The 23,827-nt window shown below is 49.9% G+C and overlaps 1 protein-coding gene across 9 annotated transcripts in view; it reads right to left on the bottom strand.

The window, feature by feature from the left end:
- Positions 1 to 2: 2 nt before the first annotated feature.
- The window catches only part of GRAMD1B (GRAM domain containing 1B), a 95,227-nt gene continuing 71,402 nt past the window's right edge, over positions 3 to 23,827 (bottom strand). For 8 of the 9 annotated variants that reach the window (XM_032709399.1, XM_032709396.1, XM_032709403.1 and 5 more), the window contains 17 exons: positions 21,712 to 21,796; positions 20,736 to 20,839; positions 20,497 to 20,592; positions 20,118 to 20,198; positions 18,000 to 18,115; positions 17,404 to 17,560; positions 16,605 to 16,794; positions 16,064 to 16,207; positions 15,307 to 15,425; positions 13,756 to 13,898; positions 12,807 to 12,910; positions 11,156 to 11,359; positions 10,479 to 10,569; positions 8,782 to 8,793; positions 8,373 to 8,480; positions 7,592 to 7,709; positions 3 to 6,481 (listed from right to left, as the gene is read on the bottom strand). In XM_032709399.1, the coding sequence (XP_032565290.1) occupies positions 6,392 to 6,481; positions 7,592 to 7,709; positions 8,373 to 8,480; positions 8,782 to 8,793; positions 10,479 to 10,569; positions 11,156 to 11,359; positions 12,807 to 12,910; positions 13,756 to 13,898; positions 15,307 to 15,425; positions 16,064 to 16,207; positions 16,605 to 16,794; positions 17,404 to 17,560; positions 18,000 to 18,115; positions 20,118 to 20,198; positions 20,497 to 20,592; positions 20,736 to 20,839; positions 21,712 to 21,796 (1,962 nt within the window). In that variant the 3' untranslated portion in view covers positions 3 to 6,391. The remainder of the gene's footprint in view (positions 6,482 to 7,591; positions 7,710 to 8,372; positions 8,481 to 8,781; positions 8,794 to 10,478; positions 10,570 to 11,155; positions 11,360 to 12,806; positions 12,911 to 13,755; positions 13,899 to 15,306; positions 15,426 to 16,063; positions 16,208 to 16,604; positions 16,795 to 17,403; positions 17,561 to 17,999; positions 18,116 to 20,117; positions 20,199 to 20,496; positions 20,593 to 20,735; positions 20,840 to 21,711; positions 21,797 to 23,827) is intronic. The other variant, XM_032709397.1, reaches the window with a different exon arrangement.

Raw genomic sequence — 23,827 nt, 5'->3', positions numbered from 1 at the left:
TGTCTGGTTGATAGAGTTTTTAATTGATACCGTACTTCCATGTACTAGCTACTTACACCAGGTTTGGCTGCAGAGCCTTTACAGTTCCTAGAGGTCCTAGCAGGTCATTCCAGCAGCGTTTCCCCGCGGTTTGCGCACAGCGCAAAGGTCCCGACAGTCACACGACGCCTAAAACCAACCCACTGGGGGCCTTCCCCCACCCCACAGTTCACCTCAGTGCTCCAGCCCCCCCCCATTCCCCGGCTCTGGTGGCGAATTCCAGGAGGGAAGTGCAGGACCCAGTCCCTCGTTAGTCTGCAGTTACAGCGATTCAGGGGCGCGGGGTCCGGGGGGGGAGGACACGCTCCAGGTTTTTAGCAGCTTTATCCAGGCCTGGAGCACGTGATGGGAGACGAACTGCCACGGGAATGGTGACGTCCCAGAGGTGCCACGGCCACGTGAGGCCACTCCTGGGCAGTTGTGCTGCTCTGCTGCTCCTCCCTCCGTGTCCAGAGCCAGGTCAGTGCTTCCATCTCTGCTCTGTAAGTGCTATTCCACGGGAGGTGGGCTCGTGGAGATGGGAATGATGCCTGTGGCACAGGCTCCACCCCTCTCCCTGCTGGAGAAAGCTGCTGTTTTGTAGCAGCCGCTCTCCCAAATCCCGATTCCAAAACGGAGACATGACCACACGGCTCTAGAACCTGAGCTGCACACTGGTTTTATTCCCTAACTATCCTGGGAGTCTGGGATGGGGAAGGTGGCCTTTAACGTTAGCAATGGAATTGGCCTAAATGAGTGAGGTAACAGAAACGGCCAGAGGAGGAACCTCCCTGAGCCATGTGCAAATATAATTCCTTCAGCAGAAGGAAGTCCTTTTCCCTACTGAAAAAAAAAAAATAAAAAGTAAAACACATTCACTTAAAGAGCATACAGACTGCAGGAGGGAAAGGCAGGCAGGGACAGCACCAGGTCAGTCCATCTATGACACAGGGAATGATTGTCCAGCAGCAGAGGTTTGAGGGGAGAGGGAAAAGCCATAGCAAGCACTGCAAAACATGGGAGAGGAGGGCATGGCACACCACGTACCCATGCTAAGGGATAAGCCCATGCTGTCTGCCTAGATCAGGGAATGGCCTCAACCAGCAGTCCATCAAGACACGAGGAGATTATTTGGCCAGTGTGCACATCTAGAAAAAGGAAGGTATTATGGCACAGAGAGACTCGTGCTGTGGAGACGGCGAAGCACAGAGAGCAGAGCGTGTCCGGGGGGAGACGGGCTGGGACATCAGCACAGGAACCACACTGAGACAGCTGCTCTGTGAGCCACTCACCTCGGGGGCTTTGGTTTGAGAGTCTCTGCTTCGAGTTTTGTGTTGAGCAAGCCCCTGCCAGGAGTTTTAGCTAGTGCTGAGACCGGCTGAAAAGACTAAGTCAGAGAGTCCACGTGACTGTGCCATGAAACGTGTCCATGGCAGCAACCCTGGCAGGGATCCCACCAGGAGATCTCCTGGAGCTGAGCAAGGATCTGTCAAGAGCTGTGGGATGACAGCAGCTGGCTGGGAAAACAGGATGGAATTGCTTCCCCCTGAGCCAGGCACTGTTCCTTCGAACAGCAATTTTCAGACTGATTTTTTTCTGCACGCTGTGGAAGCAGAAAGTTCCACCCCTGAATTAGGAAATGGTTTGTTTCTGTCCTCGCTGGGAAAAGCAGACACTGACTGATAGAGTGCTCCTGGTCAGAACAGTTAGTTAGTGCAGCAAATCCAAAAGGTCTTGAGCAAGTACCCAGACCAAAAGTGTCTCCAGTCACTACCTGGAAAAGAAATTTCTACCTTCTTGTATAAAGGTAAGAGAAAGTTTCTTATGTAGGATACACAGACAGTGCTGAGGCAAGTAGGTTGAGAAGTCTGTCCCCATCTACACCCAGATGAGCTGCTGAACAGGGTCTGTCTGATAAGAACACAGATCAGCATTCCAAAATCAGCATTCCAGCTTTCCTAGAGGAGATGTGCCAATGCAAGGCATCATTATTTCAGAGCCAGTTTTGTGCCAGGGCTTCAAATCCAGCAAAGCTTTGTGCTTTGAAACCCTTCCCCTTTTAATACAGGCTCATGTTCCACTAAAGGCATGTTGCAGATCTCTGAGGTTTGTCTTTATTAGATCTAAAGCAGATAAGAGGGCTCAGGTGTCACCCAGCAGACAGGCACAGCCTGAGCTGTGTGTAAATGCAGGCTCTGTCAGCAGCAGTTCAGTTCAGGTGTGTTAGGGGAGATCAAAGCCCCGTGATTTCTTTTTTTCCTCTTCTCCCAAAGGACTTGAGGGAGCCAGAAAGGATTTATGCAGAAGTTGGTGTATGTTAATGTCAATTAATATCAAAGTTTTGTGACTGAAGCGTGCCTGGGGTTATCAGCTAACTGCAGAGCACCCAAAAACATGGTTATGCTGTTAATCCACAGCTCACTCCTGTCCTGACCACTGCAGGTACCTTCTTCTCTCCTAAGTGGAACGTGCAGCCCCAGCACTGCTCCTGTCTTGGGCATCTTACACCTGGAATAACCTGTCTTTTGGTCCTCCCCAGACACAGGTGCTGCACTAGATACATTTGGTATCTACTGCAGGAATGCCTGATGGCACAGCAGTTATCCAGGCCTCAAATCCACCCTGAGCTCATCCCAGATGCCATAACCCCAACAGCTCCTTCAAGGTAAGCATTTAGGTGTGTGTTCATCAGAGGTGAGGTTGTATCAAGCCAGAATTAGTGAGTTATGTCCCTTCTCCCATAAAAACAGATACCCAAACTGGCAGATTGAAGCCTCCTGCTCCCCCTTCTCCCTCCTCCCACAAGGGAGCATCTCACTTGGCAGGAATTGGGCTCCTACCTGCTGGCATTAGTTTGCATGCCTGGCTGGAGAAATGCCTTTTTAAAAACCCCTGGGTTTTTTTTATTGTTCCTATCCTGCAAATCAAACCCCAGCTGTGCTCACCTGGCAGATGTGCAGGGTGGGAAGGTCAGAGGGAGGGCTGGGCAGGGAAATGTGTCTGCCACGAAAATAATGTGGGATTTCTGGCAAAGATTTCAGCAAACCCCTGACAGTGGAAGCCAAGCTATGACTTGGCTGTGATGCTGAGGGAAGTACCACCCCCTGGAACATTATTCAGGTTGCTCAACCTCACTCCTAAAAAGCATTGCTGATTTCTCCAGGAAATAAAATCATGGTCCCAAACTGCCTGTGGCTCCAGAAGGAATTAACCTGTCAGCTGGGACTGATCAGGAGCAGGTGATTCCTATCACAGCTTTCTACACAAAGGCATCTAAGTGAAAAATACCCCCAGGTTTTGTTTAAGCCCTCACCTTTAATGTGAGTTTTGTTTGAGCCCTCACCTTTAGTGCCATTGTGGGTTTTGCCTTGAGAAAAAGACCTTGCTTTTCCCCTTTTTTATTATTACTGTGATAAATTAAGAGGCAATAAAAGATCAGGGATCCTATCCAACTCCAAGCCAAGTGGGAAAAATAAAGTGAGTAACTAGAAATCTTGAGAAAAAGAACCCTAAAGCCTCAAAGACAAACCTCCCTCTGCCTGAAGGATGCTGCAGGTACAAGGTTCTGGTTGGTGCTGTGTGTCAGGAGAGATGTCAGATGTTAAAAACCCAGTCTGATGTGCAGGTAGAATAAATATTAGTGCTTGAGATTGTTACAGCTGCCAGTGCAGCCTCACATTAATTTAACAGAGCTTGTGCAAGGCTGTCCCTAGGGCCCAGCCTGAGGGAGGGAGGGAGGGAAGGAGGGAGTCAGAGGGAACATCCCAAGCCTAAAGCCATGGCTAAAGCTGGAAGGATGCTGCAGAGGAAGGATGCACTGATGAGGAAATGGATTTCTTGCCTCCCTAACTATAAAGAGAATGTGAAACTGGTGAGAAACCAACCCTGACCAGCAGCATTTGCTCGTGACCCCCTGGGACAGGAGGGTTTCTCTGCCTCCTGACTGATCAAATCCATCTAAGCACAAAACCCTCCCAGTCAGAGGGTGGAAGAGACCCCAACATCCCAGCTGTGTCTGTCACGATGTTCCTTTTTCTTTCCTGGCATGGGCAAGGTGAACCACAGGGCCTCCTCTCTGTCCTCTTGCCTGGTGCTTGAAATTAAAGTCTAGAAAAAGGGGGAAGATGGGCAGCAGGGGAATTTTCTGTGCTTAGCAATTGTGGGAGTGAGTCATGGGGGAAATAGGACTCTGGGACAGTCTGGCAAGTCACAGTGGGGAGTCAGGGCCCTCCTGTCCCAAGATGAGCCACAGAATGCCCTTCCCAGGCACTAGCACCTCAGTGTCATTGTAGAGCAGCCATTTCAGCAGCCTCCCTGGCAAAAAGTCAGGGAGCAGTACAGTAGTCAGCAGCATTAAATTAAATAAATAGTCATAAATACACATTACTCTCTAGTTTTTCCCCAATTGTACCTTGCTTTCACAGTCTTAAATGTCTTTTTGATAACCTGTCTTCATCCACACTCCTTCCCATGTGAGTCTGCTGTGGGACATGTTGTGTTTAGCACTTGGTCATGGAAACTGGAGGCAGGTTAGGAGAAAGCAGCAGGTTGGTCACTCCTACATATATTACCTTTCCCTAATTGGAAACTGGGAGCTTGAGAGGGTTTTAGAAGCCACTTTGTCACCCAGTTGTGAGGATGAGAGTTTACATGAGACCAATGACTCACCCTTGTGTTCCCTGCCCTTTCAGTGCCCACTGGAGACAACAGAGGAGCTACAGCTGGTACCACTTCCACACTGGGAACTTGCAGCTGCCACTCAGAAGGTGGGAAAATCCTGCTGTTGGACAGGGTGGAGATGGAGGGCCTCACATGTCACCTACTCTCCCTGGCTGGGCAAGATGAAAAAGCATTTATTAAACATTCACACGAGCAGCCTCCAGCTCAACCAATCTCTGTGGGGCTTGGGACTCTGCACAGGGCAGCCCCACTGCCCCTCTTCCTCATGGGGCTGCTCAGGAGAGTCTGGAATTATCCCCCAGAACAACTACAAACACATATTGGCTTTTTAGTGCAGCTCTACCCCCTGATTGACTCACAGAGCAAATGCTTATGAGAGAAACCTTCAGATGCCTCACACCATGGACAACCCCAAGCTCTGTCCTGCCACCCACTGATGGTCCCTTTTCTCTTTTCTCCTTTTTTTTTTTTTGGTCCCTGTGACCCTTCCCGACCTCTCCTGGGTTTTTGGAAGCCTTGGTGCACACAGATGCAGTCACAGATATCCACAGTGGTGGCTGTTGCTGCATAGCCACAAACGTGTAAATTTATCCCAGGGAAGGGAATCAAGTTATTTTTCTCACTGATGTTTTCCCACAGATTTTATAAGACAAGATATGAACAAAATGGTCTTGTAGACCAGTGGCAGGAGAGAGATTTGCTGAGCTGGGCAGTGGCTGCACATAAATCCCAATTTGGGGTTTGTTTTTCAGTTGGGGTACTCCCACCCTCGTGGGGAGTTGCCTGTTCAGCACAGATGTAGATTTTCAGCACAGGGATGGCTTAATGGCAGGGGCCCAAGCACATGGAAAGCAGAGAACTACAGCCAAGGTAAAGGGGACACTGTCACAGGGGTGGCCCTGCTCCACCCACACACCTTGGGGGCAGGTTCTCCCCTCCCCACCCTCTCCTCGCCTCTTCCTGCTGCACCAACAGCAAACTGGTGCTTGTGGACAGGATTTCAGCTCCTTTCCATCCTGGGCTTTGCCCTCTGAACTAGGCTGGCCCCTGTGACAGCCAACTGTGCTTCTGCAGGAGGTGACTGCCAGGGAGACCTGCTCTCTGCAGACCTACAGCAACTCTCCCCGAGGCCTCCTCTCCAAACAGGGGACAGTTCTGCAAGGGGTTGACTGCCATGGCCAAACCCTCTCTGCCCTGAAGCCAGCAAGGTCAGGAAGTTGACAGTGTCCCCTTTTTATGCAGAGATAAATACAGTCAACCAGGGACCCTCATGCGTGGGGAGGGGGCTGGGGAGGGGGGGGGCACTCACGCTGATGCTTCCCTTTGGAACAACAAAAACTAAACAGACAGACAGACAGACAAACAGCCAGCAATATTACAGAGGAGCAGTGCAGGGCCCAGGGAGCACCCCTGGGCTCGGCCCTAAGCACAGCTCAGTGCTGGGAGAGCACAGCCCTCCCACACACACACACCCCCCCACTACCAGAGACACTCCAGTTCAGCCAGTGTTGGAGGTCAAAACCCTTCCCCTCGATACGTAGGCTTTGTTTTGTGTTTTTTTTTTTTCTCTTAAAATCTGTATATAATATATATATTTATATTCTGTATATATATATATATATTTATATATATATTTATATATCCTATTTACACGTATTGCACACCGTCCTCTGGCCTCCTGCATTCCTGCCTGTCAGTGGAAACGTTTCCGTTTCTCCTCTGGATCTGACCCGAAGTCCCGGGACCCGATGCCATTCTGAAGGTTTATTAGGGAATCCTTCATCTGCAAGACAAGAGATTTCCCCACTGTGATGCAACCCTGGAGGTGAGAGCTTCGGGATTTCCTTCTTTTCCCTGTAAAGTGTCCACACCAGATTCAGTTTTGGGAGCAGGGCTGGGATGTACAAATGGGGACTGAGAAGGTGGGAGACTGTGAGGCACCTTTCTCCAAAAGAAGGGGTGAGAGAATGAGGTTGAGGAGGAGCAGCTCTGATTTATGGACTATTTTCTCAGCAGCCTGCTGTACAAAAGGCTCTTTAGGCAGTGGATACTGAAACTTTGTGCTGTGAAGGGCCCATGCAGAGGGTGTTCCCTTCATCTACGAAACCTACGTGTGAATCCAGAGCTGAGGTAAAAAACAGTGTTTCTCCCAAACTGGGATGCCACAGACTAGATTCAAAATGTGCCAATGTAAGACTTTTTGGCCCTGTAGAATTCTCTCCTCCTCATGTGCCAGAGAGGCCGTGACACTCTGTGACAGCCCTTGGGACCTGCTGCCCACCACGAGGGGAGAAGATGGGTCTGAGGGAGACACCGGTGGAGGTGACACACCTGAGGGACCACAATGGAGCCAGGGAATGCTGCAGGGTTGGGAGCAGAGGGTGGGAGGACAGAGGTCCTGGAGCAGGTCCAGAGAAGAGCAACAGGGCTGGTGAAGGGACTCGAGCACAAGTCCTGTGAGGAGAGGCTGAGGCTGTTCAGCCTGGAGAAGAGGAGGCTCAGGGGAGACCTCTTGACTCTCTGCAACTCCCTGACAGGAGGGGGGAGCCAGGTGGGGGTTGGTCTCTTTTCCCAGGCAATTATCAGCAAGACAAGAGGGCTCAGTCTAAAGCTGTGCCAGGGGAGGTTTAGGTTGGATATTAGAAAGAATTTCTTTCCAGAGAGGGTGCTCAGCCATTGGAATGGGCTGCCCAGGAAAGTGGTGGATTCTCCATCCCTGGAGGTTTTTAAGGTGAGACTGGATGTGGCATCAGTGCCATGGGCTGGGAACCACAGCGGGGTTGGATCAAGGGTTGGACTTGATGATCTCGGAGGTCCCTTCCAACCCAGCTGATTCTGTGATTCTATAATTCTATGATTCAGGTCACAGCCCTACCTGGCCGTGGGGTCTCACCTGGTCCAGCAGCATCACGGAGGATTTGATGATCTCCCGCCACTTCTGCAGCTCCGAGTCGTGGTACTTCTGCTGGGACTCCAGTAACTGGGCCCACTCTGTCTGAGACTGGGGCAACCTGGCAGCAACAACACAGGCAAGAGTCACTCTGTGCAAACTGCAGTGGGTGTAACCAGCTTCTGGCTAAGCTTTTCACCCCAAAGGAACACGTTTTCTTGAAAAAAAGCACATTTAAACAGCTCGGAATTTTAATCAATTGGATTCCATGGTCTGCTTTTTCTAGACATGCTCTGTTAGTCTTTATTCAACCCATGTAATTTCTTCATTATTCTGAATTAAAGCTGCACTGGCTCTGTTTCCCATGGCTCTCTTTCTTCAGGCCCAATTAACCCCCCAGAAGAGGGTGAGAGGCTGCTGAGGGGAGAGGAATCAGGACAGATGGAAGCACTCAAGGGGCTTGGACAGGTTCAGATACTTCCACAAAAATCATGGATGCAACACAAAACTTCCCTGTGTGGGGCAGGGAAAGATGTACCCATGTAATTCCAGAACATGCACATTACAGGATATAAGTTCTGTACTTAAATACTATATTGTAGTAGTCTAAACAAACACCAAGAGTACTAGAGAAAGATAAAATCACTTGTAGATACTTTATAGATACTTATAGATACTTTATCTATGGATACTTATAGATACTTTATCTCTAATCACCTAAAGTATCTATCCATGGGAAAGTAGCAGGGCTATTTTGGGGAAAATAATAATTCTCTAATAATACCTCTCCTGCAGCCTCAAGCCCTGCCACGCTGTGAGGGTCTGTGTAGTATATTCCAACATCCAGAGTTTGTAGAACAGCATCATATTGAGAATGACCAGCAGCACCAGACTGGAAAGAAGGAGAACAGTCAGTTTAGCAGGAGCACTTCACAGCCCATTGCCAGGCACACCTGGTGTCTGAGGCCCAGGTCCACGCTGGATGTGAGTGGGAACTTAAATCTGAGTAAGGACCAGGTGGTCAGAACCCGAAACTGCACCTCGTGGAAGAAATGCGTGAGCAAGGAGGACAGAGAGACAGAAAGACAGGGATGAGGGGTCAGCCAGAACAGGTTGGATGGGTAGATGTGCTGAATGCAGAGAAAGAGAGGGAAATGGGAGAGTAAAGAGGTAAAAAAAGAGAGAGACAGTACCTGAAACAGATCCTAATGGGAGCAGGGAAGAGAAAAGACGGAGCAGCTGCAGGTTAGAAACGAACTGACACAGACCAGGAGAAACTGGGCTGAGAGAGGAGGTTCAGAGACAGTGCAGCAGGTACAGGGGGGCCAGGGGAGGAGAAAGGAACAGTGGGAAGAGAGGCAGGAAGGACAGACAAATACCCCTGTGCCTGCCTTCCTGGTGCAATTCACCCAGCAAAGCTGAGCTGTGGCTCTGGGGGCCGAGCCCCAAGTGTGCCCACGAGGGCACCATGTGACACATGAACAGCCTGCACACAGCCAGCCTCACCCCCTCCCAGCACTGCTGGCACTGGGAACACCCCCACAGCCAGACCCTGCACTGCTCCTCTCACCCACCACCACCACCACACACGGGCATTTCCTCTCCTCCTGGGGAACACATTCCAAAAATACCAGGCTGGTGCCTGTCTCTGAACAGAGCAGCTGTTCTGCTGGAAGAATGGCCCACTATCACCAGCTCAGTCAGGAGGAGGGCAGCTGGCCAGAGGAGTGTTCTGAAATCATTATCAGGGCTCTCTGACCTAAGTGAAGCTCACAGTCTGCCAGGACAGATTTTCATAAAGCTTTTTTGTACCTTTCTACTGTTTTCTTATCAGGACAGGACTTGACATCACCTTCCCAGCAACTGGCTGGGTTGCTGCTGCAAATCAGTGCCCTCACTGGGAAAAGGAAACACAGAAAGGAGCTCAATTTGAACTCTAAGTTCAGTCTACAAATTCCAGCTTCTTCCCACCTCACTGAAAGGTGGCTGGAGCTTAAGGAAACACTGAGCACAAGGCAGAAAAAAACCCCCTCTGTACCTGGGTTGCTCCTTTAGTCTGCACTGCAACACTAACACATGAAGCTCACCCAAGAGGCAGAGAACCAGCAGACACACCTGAGTTCAAGTATCAGACTGAGCCACAGGGATACAAGGGGACCATTCCCAGCCCACTTGGAGCCCACATCCAAGTCCAAGACTAGCAGCTGGGAAAGGTGTGGCAGAAAAGACACCCCAAACTAAACATAGTTCTTGCTGCTGAACTAGGAAAATCAACCTCTTGTGCTTCACATGTTTCTATCCTTATGTTGAAGAAATCATCTCTAAAGGGTCCAGCTTCTTTTTGGGATGGTATCTCTTACCCAAATCACCACCCAGGACTAGGTTTTGCCAGACCAGAATTTCCCCACAGAATCTGAACCTTTTTGTGACAGACAATGGCTCCCACAGAGCTTTGCCTGGTCATTGTTCTTGATAACAGCTGATTTGTGAGCAGAATACATTAAAAGACTTATTTGAAATTTAAAACACCCCACAGTTTATAGACGTCATTGAAAATCTCTAAACTGAGTCCCTGAAATAAAAAAGACTCTATCTACTTTTTCTCTTTTTTTTTCTCTTATTTTTTTTTCTCTCTTTTTGTGTTTCTTCTCTTTCAGGTATTGATGCCCCTCTCCTTGCACAGCTGCCCTGCTTGCAATCATCACTGTCCCAAACACGTCCCAGACCTGCATTTAGGACTCCCAAAACCATGCAGGTCTACAAAGCCCACGTTTGGTTAAAAAAAAAGGGTAAACCTGAGCAGAAAGAAGGGAGCATAGAACACCAGAAATGCAGACAAACCAAAGCTGTTCAAGGCTGACTGTGAAGAAAAGCAAAACCCATCACTTACACAAAACTGATGACAAGGAGCAGCTTGGAGACACTCTGCAGGTGGAAGCCACTGGGGCTTTCCTCGGGGATGTGCCGTGTCTGAGTGGAACCTGAGGAGATGGATGCATTTAGGACAGGGAATGCTGTCCCTTGTCCCTCTCACAGAATCAACCAGGTTGGAAAAGTCCTCTGAGATCATCGAGTCCAACCTGTGACCCAACACCACCCTGTCACCCAGACCATGGTACTGATGCCACGTCCAGTCTGCTCTTTAACACCTCCAGGGATGGTGACTCCACTCCCTCCCTGGGCAGCCCATTCCAATGTCTGATCCTTCCCGATGTCCAACTTCTTCCTAACATCCAACTAAACCAAAAACTTCTTCCTAATGTCCAAACTAAACCTCCCCTGGTGCAGCCGAAGACTGAGCCCTCTTGTCCTACTGCTGGGAGAAGAGCCTGACCCCCACCTGGCTACACCCTCCTGTCAGGGAGTTGGGGTCAGTGAGAAGCTCACCCCTGAGCCTCCTCATCCTCTCCAGGATGAGCTCCCCCAGCTGCTCCTCACAGGACTTGTGGTCCATCCCTTCTCTGGAATCAACCCTCCCCGCCCAAACAAGCACAACACCCCCCTCCCTGCCCTGGAAACCAATTTTCCTGGAGCAGGGCAAGCAGAGGTGTCTTTTCTCTCCCTCACCTGCCACGTGCTTGCTGCGGTGTGCCACCTCCTCGTCGGTGGGGGTGGTGACGGGGCTCAGCACCTCCTCCAGGTGTGGCACCCGCAGGTGGGCGTGGGCGCGTTTCCGGCGCCGCACCGTGGATTGCTTGCTCACCTTCTCCTTGGGGGATTGTCTGTGCACCTCGGCCAGGTACGTGCTCTCCGTCTTGGCCAGCTCGCTCTCTGCGCGGGAGGGAGGGGAACATTTCAGGGATGTGGCACTCAAGAGGTTTCGGAGATGTTTCAGGGATTTAAGGCCTCTAACGGCGCAAAGAAGTTGGTAGGGGCTGAGAGACTGGGGTAGTTTAGTCTGGGCCTTCCTTGGTGACCAGTTTGTAACCAAGGAAGTGGCCAGACTACCCGGTATCCCCTACGATTTTTACGTAAGCTGGAGTATAAGAAGAAAGGACATGAGGCCTTCGCCCCTCTGTCCTTCCGGTGGCTTTGAGGTGTGGGTTTCCCTGCTGTTGAGTCTGTTGTGTTGGGGAGTGAGGCCTAGTGAGGCCTAGTGAGGCCTAGTGAGGCCTAGTGAGGCCTAGTGAGGCCTGGTAAGGCCTGGTAAGGCCTTGCCGACCTTGGGAAACGGAAGTTGCCAGCGGTCGTTCCAGCGCGACTTTCCACTGACCGAAGGAGAGTAGTAAGATATTATTTTGCTAATTCTTTCAGCTGCTAGATCTTGGGCTATTGATCATGTATATTTTATTTTGGTATTGTTCCTCTTTTTTTCCTTCCCCCTTCCCTTTTGAAATTGTACATATATTTCAATTGTATATATAAATGTAATTTAAGTGTAAATATAGTTATATATATTGCTTTAGCTATCTCTCTCTCATTTCGGTTCTCTTGGGTTTTTTTCTCTTCTCCCTTTGGGGGGGGAGCTCTTGTGGTGAGGTTTGGAGACTTGGCAGGGAGCCAGCTTCAAACCACCTCAGAGACACACTCCTTCCACCTCCTGCCAACCCCTGAGCCCAGACTGCCTAGCAGAGAGTAGGACTCCCCACCCTGGTTAATCCCAGCTGTGGTGGCCCCTTTTATAAGCCACTCCAAAGTGGGCTCCCCAGGCTGCCATGCCGTGCCTAAACCACTGTAAGTGTAGATACCCTTCTGGAAGATTTGTAAGGAGGAGATGAGGGCTTGTTTCGCTTAGGAAGCCTTTCCTGCCTAAGAAGAAACACCTTTCTCATGGCTAATTTGGATGTTTTATCTTCTTGCCTTAAACACCTCCAGGGATGGTGACTCCACCTCCTCCCTGAGCAGCCCATTCCAATGTCTGATCCCTCCCAATGTCCAACTTCTTCCCAACCTCCAACTAAAACTTAAACTTCTTCCTAGTGTCATTCTCTCTCTGAGATGAGAAGAGAGAAACTCATACAGGCTGTACAGGGCCTGGGGGGAGCCTAGCAAAGATAAAAAGCCTTGAAGAGAACAGGAGGCCTGTCTTTCTGAGGCAGTGCTTTTTGCAGCACTGCTGAAAGTTTTTTTCCCTTGCAAGCCCAGTGTTCTCGACTTGGGAATAAGTTTTCCAGAACTCTTTCCTGGCATTTCGGGGGTACATGTGTGTTATCCTGCTTCCCAACCACAGGAGGTGCCACTGTCTGTGTGTCACTACCACAGTCACTGCCACTCTTACCCAAATGACGGAAATAATCCTCCAGGCCACTCCAGAAATTCTTCTCAATGAAGGATTTCACCAGCCCCCAAGGCTGTTTCCTGTAACGTAACTCCGTGGAAACCCTGCGAGAAGAAAGGATGGTCGTTCTCCCAAGTTCTGAAATATCAACCCACAACCTCTGTCACTGTAAATATGAGAAATAATCCTGCACACTGTTATTTCTGGGATGGTCCCAGCCCTTTGTGTTCTCAAGGAGAAGCACTGCATGGAAGGTCCTTCCAAAGGCAGGAAGAGCCTCTCCCAAAAGGACTCCATGTGGCAGGCAGACATTTAGGCTACTTATTGAACCTTAAGTTCAGTCTACAAGTTCCAGCTTCTTCCCACCTCACTAAAAGGTGGTTGGAGCTTAAGGAAAGACTGATCTTAAGTCAGAAAAACCCCTCTGTGCCTGGGTTGCTCCTTTAGTCTGTACTGCTGCGCTGCAGCACTAACACATGAAGCTCACCCAAGAGGCAGAGAACCAGTAAGTACACCTGGGTTTTAGTAGCAGACTTAAAAAGTCTACAGAAAAAGTCCCAGAAAAGCCTATAGCTCTGCCTGATACCAAATTCCTCTGCTTCTCCCCCAAGTGCATCTCAGAGGCACAATCCCTGGAAATACATCCTGTTGCTTATCACAGGTAGTTGACTGCATGTGACAACAGGCCCTGCAGACCACTGCTTCCAAGAAAGGGCAGGAGAAGCCTTTAAATCCTCTCCCTGACCTGGCTGGAACTCCTCTGCATCTGCTCTGATGTTTGTTCCATGTCACCCCAGCAGGAACCTGCCCCTACTCTTTGTGACAGGAGTGTTCCAGCCAGAGTCCCCCTCAATCCCTTCTAACACACCAAACAGCAAAACTCCCACCCCGAGGTGACTTTTTGGTCACCAGAAAAGCTCTTTTAGCCCCCCCCAAAAAGCCTGAGTACCTGAGTCGGCTTTTGTTTCTGGCCACACGAGTCAACGTGTAGCGGTTAATGGTGTAGAAATAATCGTGGTAGGGGACATCGTGGGTTAGCACCTCTGCATCTATGACATAGCACTCGCTCTCCTGGCTGGCTTTGTACATTGTCTGTATAAAAAACAGCAGGCAAGGCAACTGTTAGTGTGCTCAGAACACAGTTCTGATGGATGGCACCGGCACAAAACAGCTCCACCACAAACACACACACACCCAGGGCCCTGCCCCAGCTCACCCCGAAGGGAAGGCAGACGCCAGGAAACCAAGTGTTTCACCCAGATGTTTCCCAAGGGTGTATTGCAAAAGGGCTTTACTTTCCAGCAGCTCAACCTCCAGTGTTTTGTAACAGAGATGAGGAGCAGTTCTTTGGGACCTTTGCAAGTATGGCCTCTGTTCTAATGCCTGGCTCGTCAGGGACCAACCTGAGCCACAGCCAGACATGGTCCTGCTTTGAGCAGAGGCTGCTCTAGCATCTCTGTGACTCTAAAAGCCATAAAAACACGTTAATTACTTCTTTTAAGTGCTTCTGATCTGCTTCTTCCTTTGCTCCAGAACAAACCTCACGAAGGGGACACAGTTAATTGCAGATCCATGTACAAAAATATGGCTTTTCTTACAGACCATTTCAACCTACCTCTGCAGCAAAGGCACAAGAAGGTGGGTCTTGGTGGGTGACCCCAAACTCAGCATGAAATAGGCCATGTCTTTCTCTGAAAACGTGCTGTTCCCTTTGCCCATCACTTTGCTGTCTCCTTTCCTTTCCCTTCCCTGCACAGTCTTGGCTACTGAACAGCTCATTTCATCCCATCCTCTCCAGTTACACCCTGCTGCTGGGATTCTCCTTCCATCCTCCCTGGTTCCACCCTGCTGCTGGGGTTCTTCTCTCCCTGAAATGTAATGCTCAGACATCCCTTCCAGGCTCCCTCTTAGTATTCCCTAATACTAAGCTAACTCTCAGTATTTACCTTTGGCCACTTGAACATATCTCTGGACAAGGAAAGAGGCTTTTCCTCCCTCTCCAGCTGCAGTTCCCATTAGATACAGCCAGCCTGGCTCCTCCCAGTGCACTGCAGGTCCTTCCATTTTATATCTTCATAAATATATCTCACTGTCCTCCCCATAATAAAAACATCTCCCTGCAGAGCTGTGAGAAGGACTGGCCAGACAGTACCCGACTTTCTTGTGCCCTGCTCATGAATAACATCTGCTGGAGTGACCACAGCCCAAAAAACACCAGAATAGGTGACAAACACATTTGTTAAAATGTGCTGGTTTGTTCACAAACTCATCTGCTTTTGCTGGAAAACTCGTGGTCCTCTCCTGGCAACACAATCCAGTGTGAGTGTAAGATAGCTAATCATGCCTGCAGTGACACTGGGCAGCAAGTTAATACAAGAAAATGTGTAAAAGGAAAGGAATAGGGACAATGAGAACATGCACAGCAGCATGGCCAAGGCAAGAAAATAACTCCCAGATCAGTTCCTACCCAGCAGCACAGCCCTGCTCCCCCCTCACATACCTGTGTCTCTGTGACAGTGGCAGTTTTGGGGGCCAGAGGGTTGGTGAGGGTAATGGTATACAGGATCACTCTGGTCTGATTGCCATTTTCTTCCTTCTTCCAGGGATTAAAGATAATATCTGAGGGGACAAAACAATATTCCAGATAAGTTATCAGAGAGGGATCTCTGGTCATTTGCTAGGGAAAGGTATAACAAGCTTGGGACAGTATTTCCTTGCCCTTGCAGAGCCTGGCTGCAGAAGCACTAGAGCTCAGCAGAGTGTGAAAGAAAAGGCTCCTGAGCTAAATGGGAATATTTTCCCTTCTTTGAAGTGTAGGGAAAGTTGGAGAGGCTGGGAATACATCTCCTTCAAGCAAACCTACAGTTACAGGGAAAGGAGAACCACAACATGCCAAGGGACACCCTCTGCATCAGCAAGTGCAGTGTCTGGTGTGGAGCCAGAAGAGCTTTCTCTTCACACTGCTAAGCCTTTAACACAGAGTCAGGTCTTAGTTGATGCTAAGAAATAAGAGGGTCTGCTTCTTCCATGAATTTTGCTGCTAGAAAATGAAACTAGATGGGCAAGCAAGGCTGGTTCTGCCTGCTTTTCATTACTGACTGCACTGTCCCAAAATCTGCTCAGAACATTACCCAACCCCTCCATTGGGCAAAGAGACACCTCCAAGGCAGAGATTTTCCTTCTGCCCTGTGCCTTGGCAGGGACCACAGGAGGCTCCCCAGGGAGCACAGGAGGCTCCCCAGGGAGCACGGGCTCACCAGAGAACCGGCGCTGCTCCATGAAGTCCCTCTGGAACTGGGAGTCTGTGAAGAGCAGGTCGTAGAGTTTGTCCACGCTGAAGTTGAACACCTCGTTCACGTACTGACGGCCATTCAGGTCCTCGTAAAAGGCCTGGACCTCCCCTGTGGGGAAACAGGTCCTCATTTCTGAAAACTTTACACCTGTGAACACCTTTGAATATTTAGCCTTGACGTATCTGTCCCCCAGGATCACGGGGGCTGTGTTTCCACAGCACCAGGGCCTCAGTATTTTACTTTGTGAAGAAGGAAGAAGAGGGATTTCTAACCCTTTTCCTCCACTGACCCCAGGACAACAGCTGGGATATCAGAAGGGGTAATCACCTCCACAACTTATTTTAGGGATATCCTTCCAAATACCCCACATATCCACTTTCTGCAGCCCACAATGGGAATTCTTTGCATCTTCTGAACCCCAGGAAAGGAATCCAGTATTTGCCACTCCAGTCCCTCACTAGAAAGGGTGTAAAACACACCGAGGGAACGGCCCTTCCCCACATACCTTCATCGTGGGTCTCCGAGGAGTCACTGAGCTCAGTGGGAATGTCTTCGTTGTCATTGAAGTCCAGGGAAGGGGAGTTCACAGGGCCAATGATGTCCATCTTCTCTCCCATGATATTTGCAATGCCGAGGTCTTTTTCCACAGGGCTCTCTGCCACTGCCTCCTCCTCTTCTGGGAGCACTCCATCGAACTGCAGCAAGCACAGAGCACAGGGAGGGCAGCATCAGCACCTGGAAACTGGGGCTCATTTTTGAAAACTTTGCATTTGTGAACCAAGTGTCTACCTTTGAGTATTTAGCCTTGATATGGCTGAAAAATTAAATAATAGAGGAGGAAAGCTGCCACACAGTGTTTGTAAAACACGTGGATATATTGGATTACCTCCTGTCAAACAGTCACTGTTCAAGCTTGGGACACCACAAGGCTTTTTTATCCAGACAAGCACACAAACAATACTAGTTTTGCTCTCAAACAAGCTGAAAAAACCCGAGGTTATAACTGAACAAGGTCTGCTCTGCCATAACACCACGAGGGTACCACTGAAGGCAGCAAAGCAATGATAACCCTTTTTATCTCCAACACTCCATTCCTTTCCATCTGAGGGCACAGAAAGGAAAATGCACTTGGCTGCTGAGAGCCCCAGGCTTTTAGGATGGGCACACTTTGTTCATTTTTTTTTTTTTTGGCCACGCAGAGACCTGAAGTCAGTGGAGGAGCAGAGCAGTTCCCTCACACAACCAAGGAGCAGCGGGATCCCAGGGAGGAGCATTCCCGCTCCCAGGGGAGGGAGGACACTCACCGAGGCTGGAGCTTCACTGCTGCCCGTGGATGTCAGGGTGCTGGCAGTGACAGATTTCTTTGGCAGCTGAGGGCTGGCTTCTGGCTTGGCCTCCATGCTGCTCTTGGAGGAGCTGTCGTTGACTTCGTTCTCTTCCACGGGGATTTCCTCACAGTAGCTGAGACGCCACAGAGAACACAGGTTTTTATATTTACCCCTCTCAGTCCAGCTACAACTGGACACACAGAGCAAGTCAGAACAGTCCTATGGAGTTTCCAGTGTGGTCAAGAAGCAGAAATGGCTCAGTGAAGCCCAGACTTTTTAGTGTTTACACACAGAGACCAACAAGCATCAGCACTTTCTGACCATGTAACCCTGTGACTGGGATGCTCTGGCATTTGCACAGTTGCCCAGCTGGCACTTCAATCCCTACCAACCTCCATGAGGAAATGGTGGGCTTTCAGTGTTTCAGGCATTACACACTTAAGGGCAAACCTTTGGCCAGATCCCAGAACCTCTCACCAGGGACAAGCAGCACTCTGAGGCCTGCAGTATATCCTGCTCTCCTGGGGCCATCTTTTCTTTCTCCCAGGCAGAGTTTCCTCCTCCTCACTCACCCCATTGTGTTGAAGTCATCATCAGGAGGCACATAGTCTTCATCATCACTGGTCAGACCCAGCTCGTTCCCATAGCACTGGTGGACAAAGTGCCAGAGCTCCTTTGGACACAGAGGCTAAAAGGGGATGGAGAACAGCACACATTTGCACCCAAGAACACTAAACCAGAATGACAGTCTGGAATTCCCATTGTCAGGAGTACACTGCTTGCCCTGAAAGGAGAAGTGAGAGATCCTGACACGGCCCCTGATGGGAGGTGAGAGCCTTACACTGGACTCACCTCTGTGAAATTCCATTTTACGGAATTTATTTTGTTATGCCAAGCTACCTTAGAGGTTGCCCCCATCAAGCACTAAGAGGCTCTTTTCCCAAAAAAGCCTTCACCATCAGCCCAGGTTCTGCCCTAAAACCTAATTTTGTTATTTTTCCATGCCACGATCTCACATTACTCAAGACTGTCAGAAAGCCAACAAGAGGCTACACCCAGAGCAGCACATGGGATGAGATTTTCCACTCCACAATGGAATAATGCCAGCAGCAAACCTGCATTTCCCTCCACAGGTGTTTTCCTACCTCTTCTGCTGTGCTTCCATTTAATATCTGCTACTTTACCAAGCCCCAGTGGGGAGTACTTACAAGGAAAATAACCTTACAAGGTTATTTTGCCCTTCCAAGTTTCCTTAAATTAAAGCTGCCTAAAGAATCCCAGCTGCAGGGAAAATGATTTAAAGCAGCAACAAAGGAAAACACTTCCTGTTGCAGTCTGAAATCAAAAGGAGTTTGTATCACCAGATACTTCTGTGAAAAGTATATGCTTGAGATAAAAAGAGAAAATTAATTATCCAGAGTGTTGACAAAAGCCCAGTTTTTCAGGGATGCAGGTCAGTTGATCACCATATGGCTGTGATCTGAGGTTCTTAAAAATGGGGCAGAACTTGTAATTTAAATATGTGGCACAGGGATAAAAAGGGATGGATTTTTACCCACGAGAAACTTATGACCAATGACAAAGATTTCTCAGTAATGAGGGAAAACAAATCCAGTGAACTTTTTCTGAGCTGCCGGCTTGAATTTCTTCCCATAGTAACTGCATGGGATAAGGCAGGAATTTTTTAATCCAGCTCCCAAAAGTAGCAATCAAAAGCATGGGAAAAAAAAACACTCTAATGAGGAACTTCTATCCAGAGAAATGTCTGACTGTTTCACCTTCTCCCCACACACACTCTCATTTGCATGTTTGATCAGGAAAACTGGACGAGGATCTTTCTCCCCCCTCTTGGAAAAAAGAGCTCTGGAAGTGTTTCCTGCCCTTATCACTCCACGGCTCAGTTCCCATTTGCTCTGACCTTGAAACCAAGGGCACACTGAATTTTGTCAGGAACTTCCAAAGGCTCCTCAAATGACAGCACATGGCCCAGCACAAGCTGCCCCATGCAAAGCGATCCCCGTGCATCCCAAATACTCCCCCGATTTTCAGGACAGGGTATTCCGGGTGCTGGATTACTTGAGCCTCCCAGTATGGTCTGAACTCCAGCCAGGGCATCCTGAAACGCTGGAAGCACTGGAACATCAGTTCCTGAGGCTGAGGAGTGAGGCCAGAAATACTCACCAGGCCGTGGAGCAGATATCTGGATGAGATATAGGATATATGGGGCCTCTGGCACAGCAGGAGCACATCCCTGCTTTATTTTAAAACTGAGCCCTGAGTGCACCCTGCACCCACCACCGCTCCCCTTTGGATTTGGGATGCCCTGAACACTCTTTATCTGCCCTGTTTGGAACTCCACACTTCCGAAGCACAGAACTCTGCCTGCACCCTGAGCTATTCCTCTTGCCCTTTGAACTGCTTTTTTCTGGGCTGCTTCACTGAAATTACACACTTCAAAAAAATTCCCTGTTGAGACCCTATTTCCACTCCTCAGCAAAGGCAGGGTGGTACCTACAATGTGTGCACAGAATTCCATGCAAAAAGAAGGAATTGCACCTGCAGTTATGAACATGCTCTGCCTAAAAATATGTGCCTGCTGTCCTAATGTCTTCTGATGCACATACAGCAGTCAGGTTCCATCCATCCCCTCCCTTCCACCCCAGCCAACAGTGAGGTGATGGTCTCAGTACCTTGTCAAGCAGAGCGTTCTGCCAGAGTCTGAACATCATCATGTACGTCCTGTCTCGAGCCCCAAAGGAAGTAAAAAAGTGCTGAAAGGGAAGAGACGGGGAGAAAAGTCAGTTCAGAAAAGGCCCAAAAAAGGGAATATAAAGAGACAAGCCTGTTTGGATCCCTTTCCAGCTGCAGTTCATGGAAGGAGTGAGCAAAACACACTGGATGTTTTACCTGGCCCCACATCCCACATCCAAGCTCCGTGCGTTCCAGATGCAGCCCTTTCCCCTTTGTGCTTCCCCAGGTAGCACAACCATTCAGTCTGGAAAAATCCCACACCACCCAGAATTCCCCTGCTCCTGAGACCCATCAGAAGTGAGGGCTTCAAGGATGTACCTTTTCAGTGTCAGTGCAAACTTGGATGGCATTGGGAATGAGCCGGGCTGTCTTCTCCTTGGTCATCGAGCAGATGTCCTTCAAGCGAACGGTCAGCTGTAGGCAGAGCCACCCAGGAAGGAAAGAACACAGGGAAAGACAGGAGATGATGAGAAAGACAAGGAAAAGAAGTGCTTCCAGAGCAGTGTCAGCAAATGTACTGACACAAAGCCCACTGGCACACAGCCTGGCAGCCTCACCAGTGTCTCCCAGCGGAAGATGTTGCTGTAGAAGCAGATCCAGTTTTCCGAGAGGTAGAGGCGGCCCTGCAGGAGGATGTCTCGTTGGAGAGCACATGAGTAATCTGTGGGTGGACAGCAGAGGGTTTAGGAGCAGCAAAACCAGGCAGCAGGACAGCCTAAAGTTGAGGATGAGCGGCAGCACGGAGAGAAAAAGCTGCTCCACACAACCCAGCAAAGCCCCAGCTGCTGCCCCGGCCACTGGGTTATGTTTCCTCCCAAGGGCATGTCACACACAGACTCTCTCACTGACTGATGATCCTGCCTGATCAGCTGGTCACTCTGGAGCATCCTATGTAGGACTGCCAGATTTAATCTGTCTCCTCTGTTTTGCCTTCTAGTGTCATTGTTTGCTTCTCTCCCGGTTCGAGCATCCTCAACAATTCCCACCCCTCTGCTCCAACATGCCTCACTCAGCAGTGAGACACAGCCCGAGATCAGCACTTACATAAGAGAGTAGAACAGATGCATGTTCTTGCACTGGGCAGCTCCTAATCAGCTGTGAGGCCCAAGCCTCACTGGGCATGGGAAGGGCAGCCATGTGTGAGCTGGGAGCACCGGGAAGTGAGGGAATAGGGAAGCTCTGTGCTGTTCACATGGAGACCTGCAACCCCCACCACATGAGGCCACAAAGAACCCTCTAAGACTCTTCTTGAGTACTAGAAGAGCACAAACACCCTGTGAGGTTTGGGGAACGCTGGGGAGGAACACATGCTCCTCAAATCATGAGGGAACCCATCACAAACCAGTGCTGCTCTCCCTGAAGGAAAACGAGTGGAACCCACCCGAAATGGTGAGGAGGGGCTCTGTCTGTGCACAACAGACACAACGGGCTTTTCCTTGGTGGCAACCTCTTTGAAGAAGGACAAGCTGGATGCATATGTGCTGGATTTCCCCCCCAGCAGGACAGAGCAGAGCCCTGAGGGGCTGGACTTACCCACGATGAGTCGCTCCGTGTCCGGGAGCTGCTTGAAGAGTTTCCTGAAATCCTCATTCCGTTGTTTGTACGTTGGACTCAACACCTGCAAATAACAGAGGGCCTGTTAAAGAGAGGGGCAGGCATGAGAACAGAGCCATGGAGAGGGAAAACAGGAACACCTTGGGAAGGAGAAGGGGGGGTCAGATGCACTCACAAAGCATGAGACTAGCTCCCATCACAGCCAACAGAGATGGGAGGGTTTGGGATTTAGTGCATTAAGTGAGAAGAAGAGGAGAACCTGACTTGGAAGAGCAAGTACAGGGTAGAAGGGCTGCACCCATACCTGCAGCTGGGAGTTGCCTGGAAGCTGTGGCTGCAGGGGAAAACTCCTTCCCTGCAATCCCAAACTGCACAAGGTATGACATGTGCTCTGTTTGCAGTGCATCAGTTAACTGCCAATTCCCAGCTGAGCTCAGCAAGTAGGTGACCCAGCACAGTTGCAGCCCTGCCAGAGGAACTTGAGCAATCCCTGCCATCAAGAGCTCAGGAATACTGCTCTTATCCCAGCCCTCTCCCCATGGAGGGGCACTCTGTGCACACACAGCTATGTGCTGCTGTGTGAGGACACTTCTGTGGGGCTCAGAAAAGGCTCTCACAGGGACTAAACTGTGTCATGCACTTATTTTGTGCCCTGGCCTCATGGAAGGGCTCGGAGAACACGGTGCTGTTGGCTGGAGGGACACCAGGAGCTGGCTCCTCTCTGGGATTTGCTGAACTACAATGTGAACTCCACGCCAGACCACCTCCTCCACACCCTGCCCTGCTGACAGCTCCCCAAAACAGCCACAACAGATTCTGAAGGCAGAGCTGCCCAAAATAGAGGCAGGTGCAAATTCCCATCTCCCAGATAATCTGCCACGTTCTTCCTCACACAAATGTAGGGAAGGAGAAGCCTCCTGGGGTACAACCTCTTCCCTCCCTACCTCCCATTTCTTCCCAACAACCCTCTCCTATCTTTCAGTTACACAACACAAATATCCCAGAGCAGAAAGGGCCTCAAAAATCAAAGGTAGCTTCTGTTTCAGATGGTGGTGGGAGTCACAGGGGTGGGAGGAATGTGAAGTTATTTAGCATTAGCCTCACAGAATTGCCAAATGCTGTCAAATCAAAGAAGATTTGATTTTGGCTGTCAAATCACAGACTGCCTCCTGTCCCCAAAAGCATTCCCTCTTCCTCACACCAATTCTATGAACTACAAACAGTGTATTTCAACATGAGCTCAGCACTTCCAATACTTGCTCCAGTCCTGTGGGCCCAAAGGAAAGGATCTTACTTGGGAATCAAATCCGACAGGCAGCAGATGACACAAATGTGAATTTTACTCACCAAACTTCCAGCCTGAACATCTGGAAAAGATCTTGGTCAGAGACGGGCTCCAGCAAGAGCCCAAGCCCAAGATTTCCAGGAACAAGCAGACAGGATGGGAACAGAGTGGGGAACAGAGATTGTAATCAGCTCTGAGCTTTGGGTTCAGTGCATTAACACAGCCCAGCTGAGCAGCACAGCTCCCATGTGCAGGGGCACTCCACTCCCTTCCCTGCACTAAGGGATGGCCCAGCCTGCCTGAAACCTGTCCTACAGCAGATGCTCTGCTCAGCACCAGCAGTTCTGTCAGGGTGGCAAACAGTTCACTTTAGAGACACTCACAGCTGGGATTCCATCTGATCCAAGGCTCACATTTCCTCGTGACAAGTCGACAAGTCCCTCCAGGTCCCACCGCAGACACGGCAGCTCTTGATCCAGCAAATGATCCCAGAGAGAGCCACACTCCAGCAAGGAATCCATGGTGTTCCCTCAGCACTTGCACAGCTCCCCGTGTTCTCCAACTCTGCTTTTCCTGTTCCTGCTCCCGCCGCTTTTTGTTTATGTCCAAAGTCGACAGAGATACAGCAACTTGGCAGGAGTTTAGGTCCCTTCCCCTGCCTTCCTGCTCACTTTCAGCTCCTCTGCCCCAGCAGCCCCTGAGGATCTCGGAGAGGACTTGCCCTCCAGAGGACTCTCTTCCAAGTGACTCATCGGGGTAACGATGCTGGCGGGCAACCCCAGTGCTCTCCTGCTCCCGGCTCAGCCACTC

Source organism: Chiroxiphia lanceolata, chromosome 23 (genome assembly GCF_009829145.1).
Source record: "Chiroxiphia lanceolata isolate bChiLan1 chromosome 23, bChiLan1.pri, whole genome shotgun sequence".
Lineage (NCBI taxonomy): Eukaryota > Metazoa > Chordata > Aves > Passeriformes > Pipridae > Chiroxiphia > Chiroxiphia lanceolata.
This window is presented reverse-complemented; position numbering and strand designations above follow the sequence as displayed.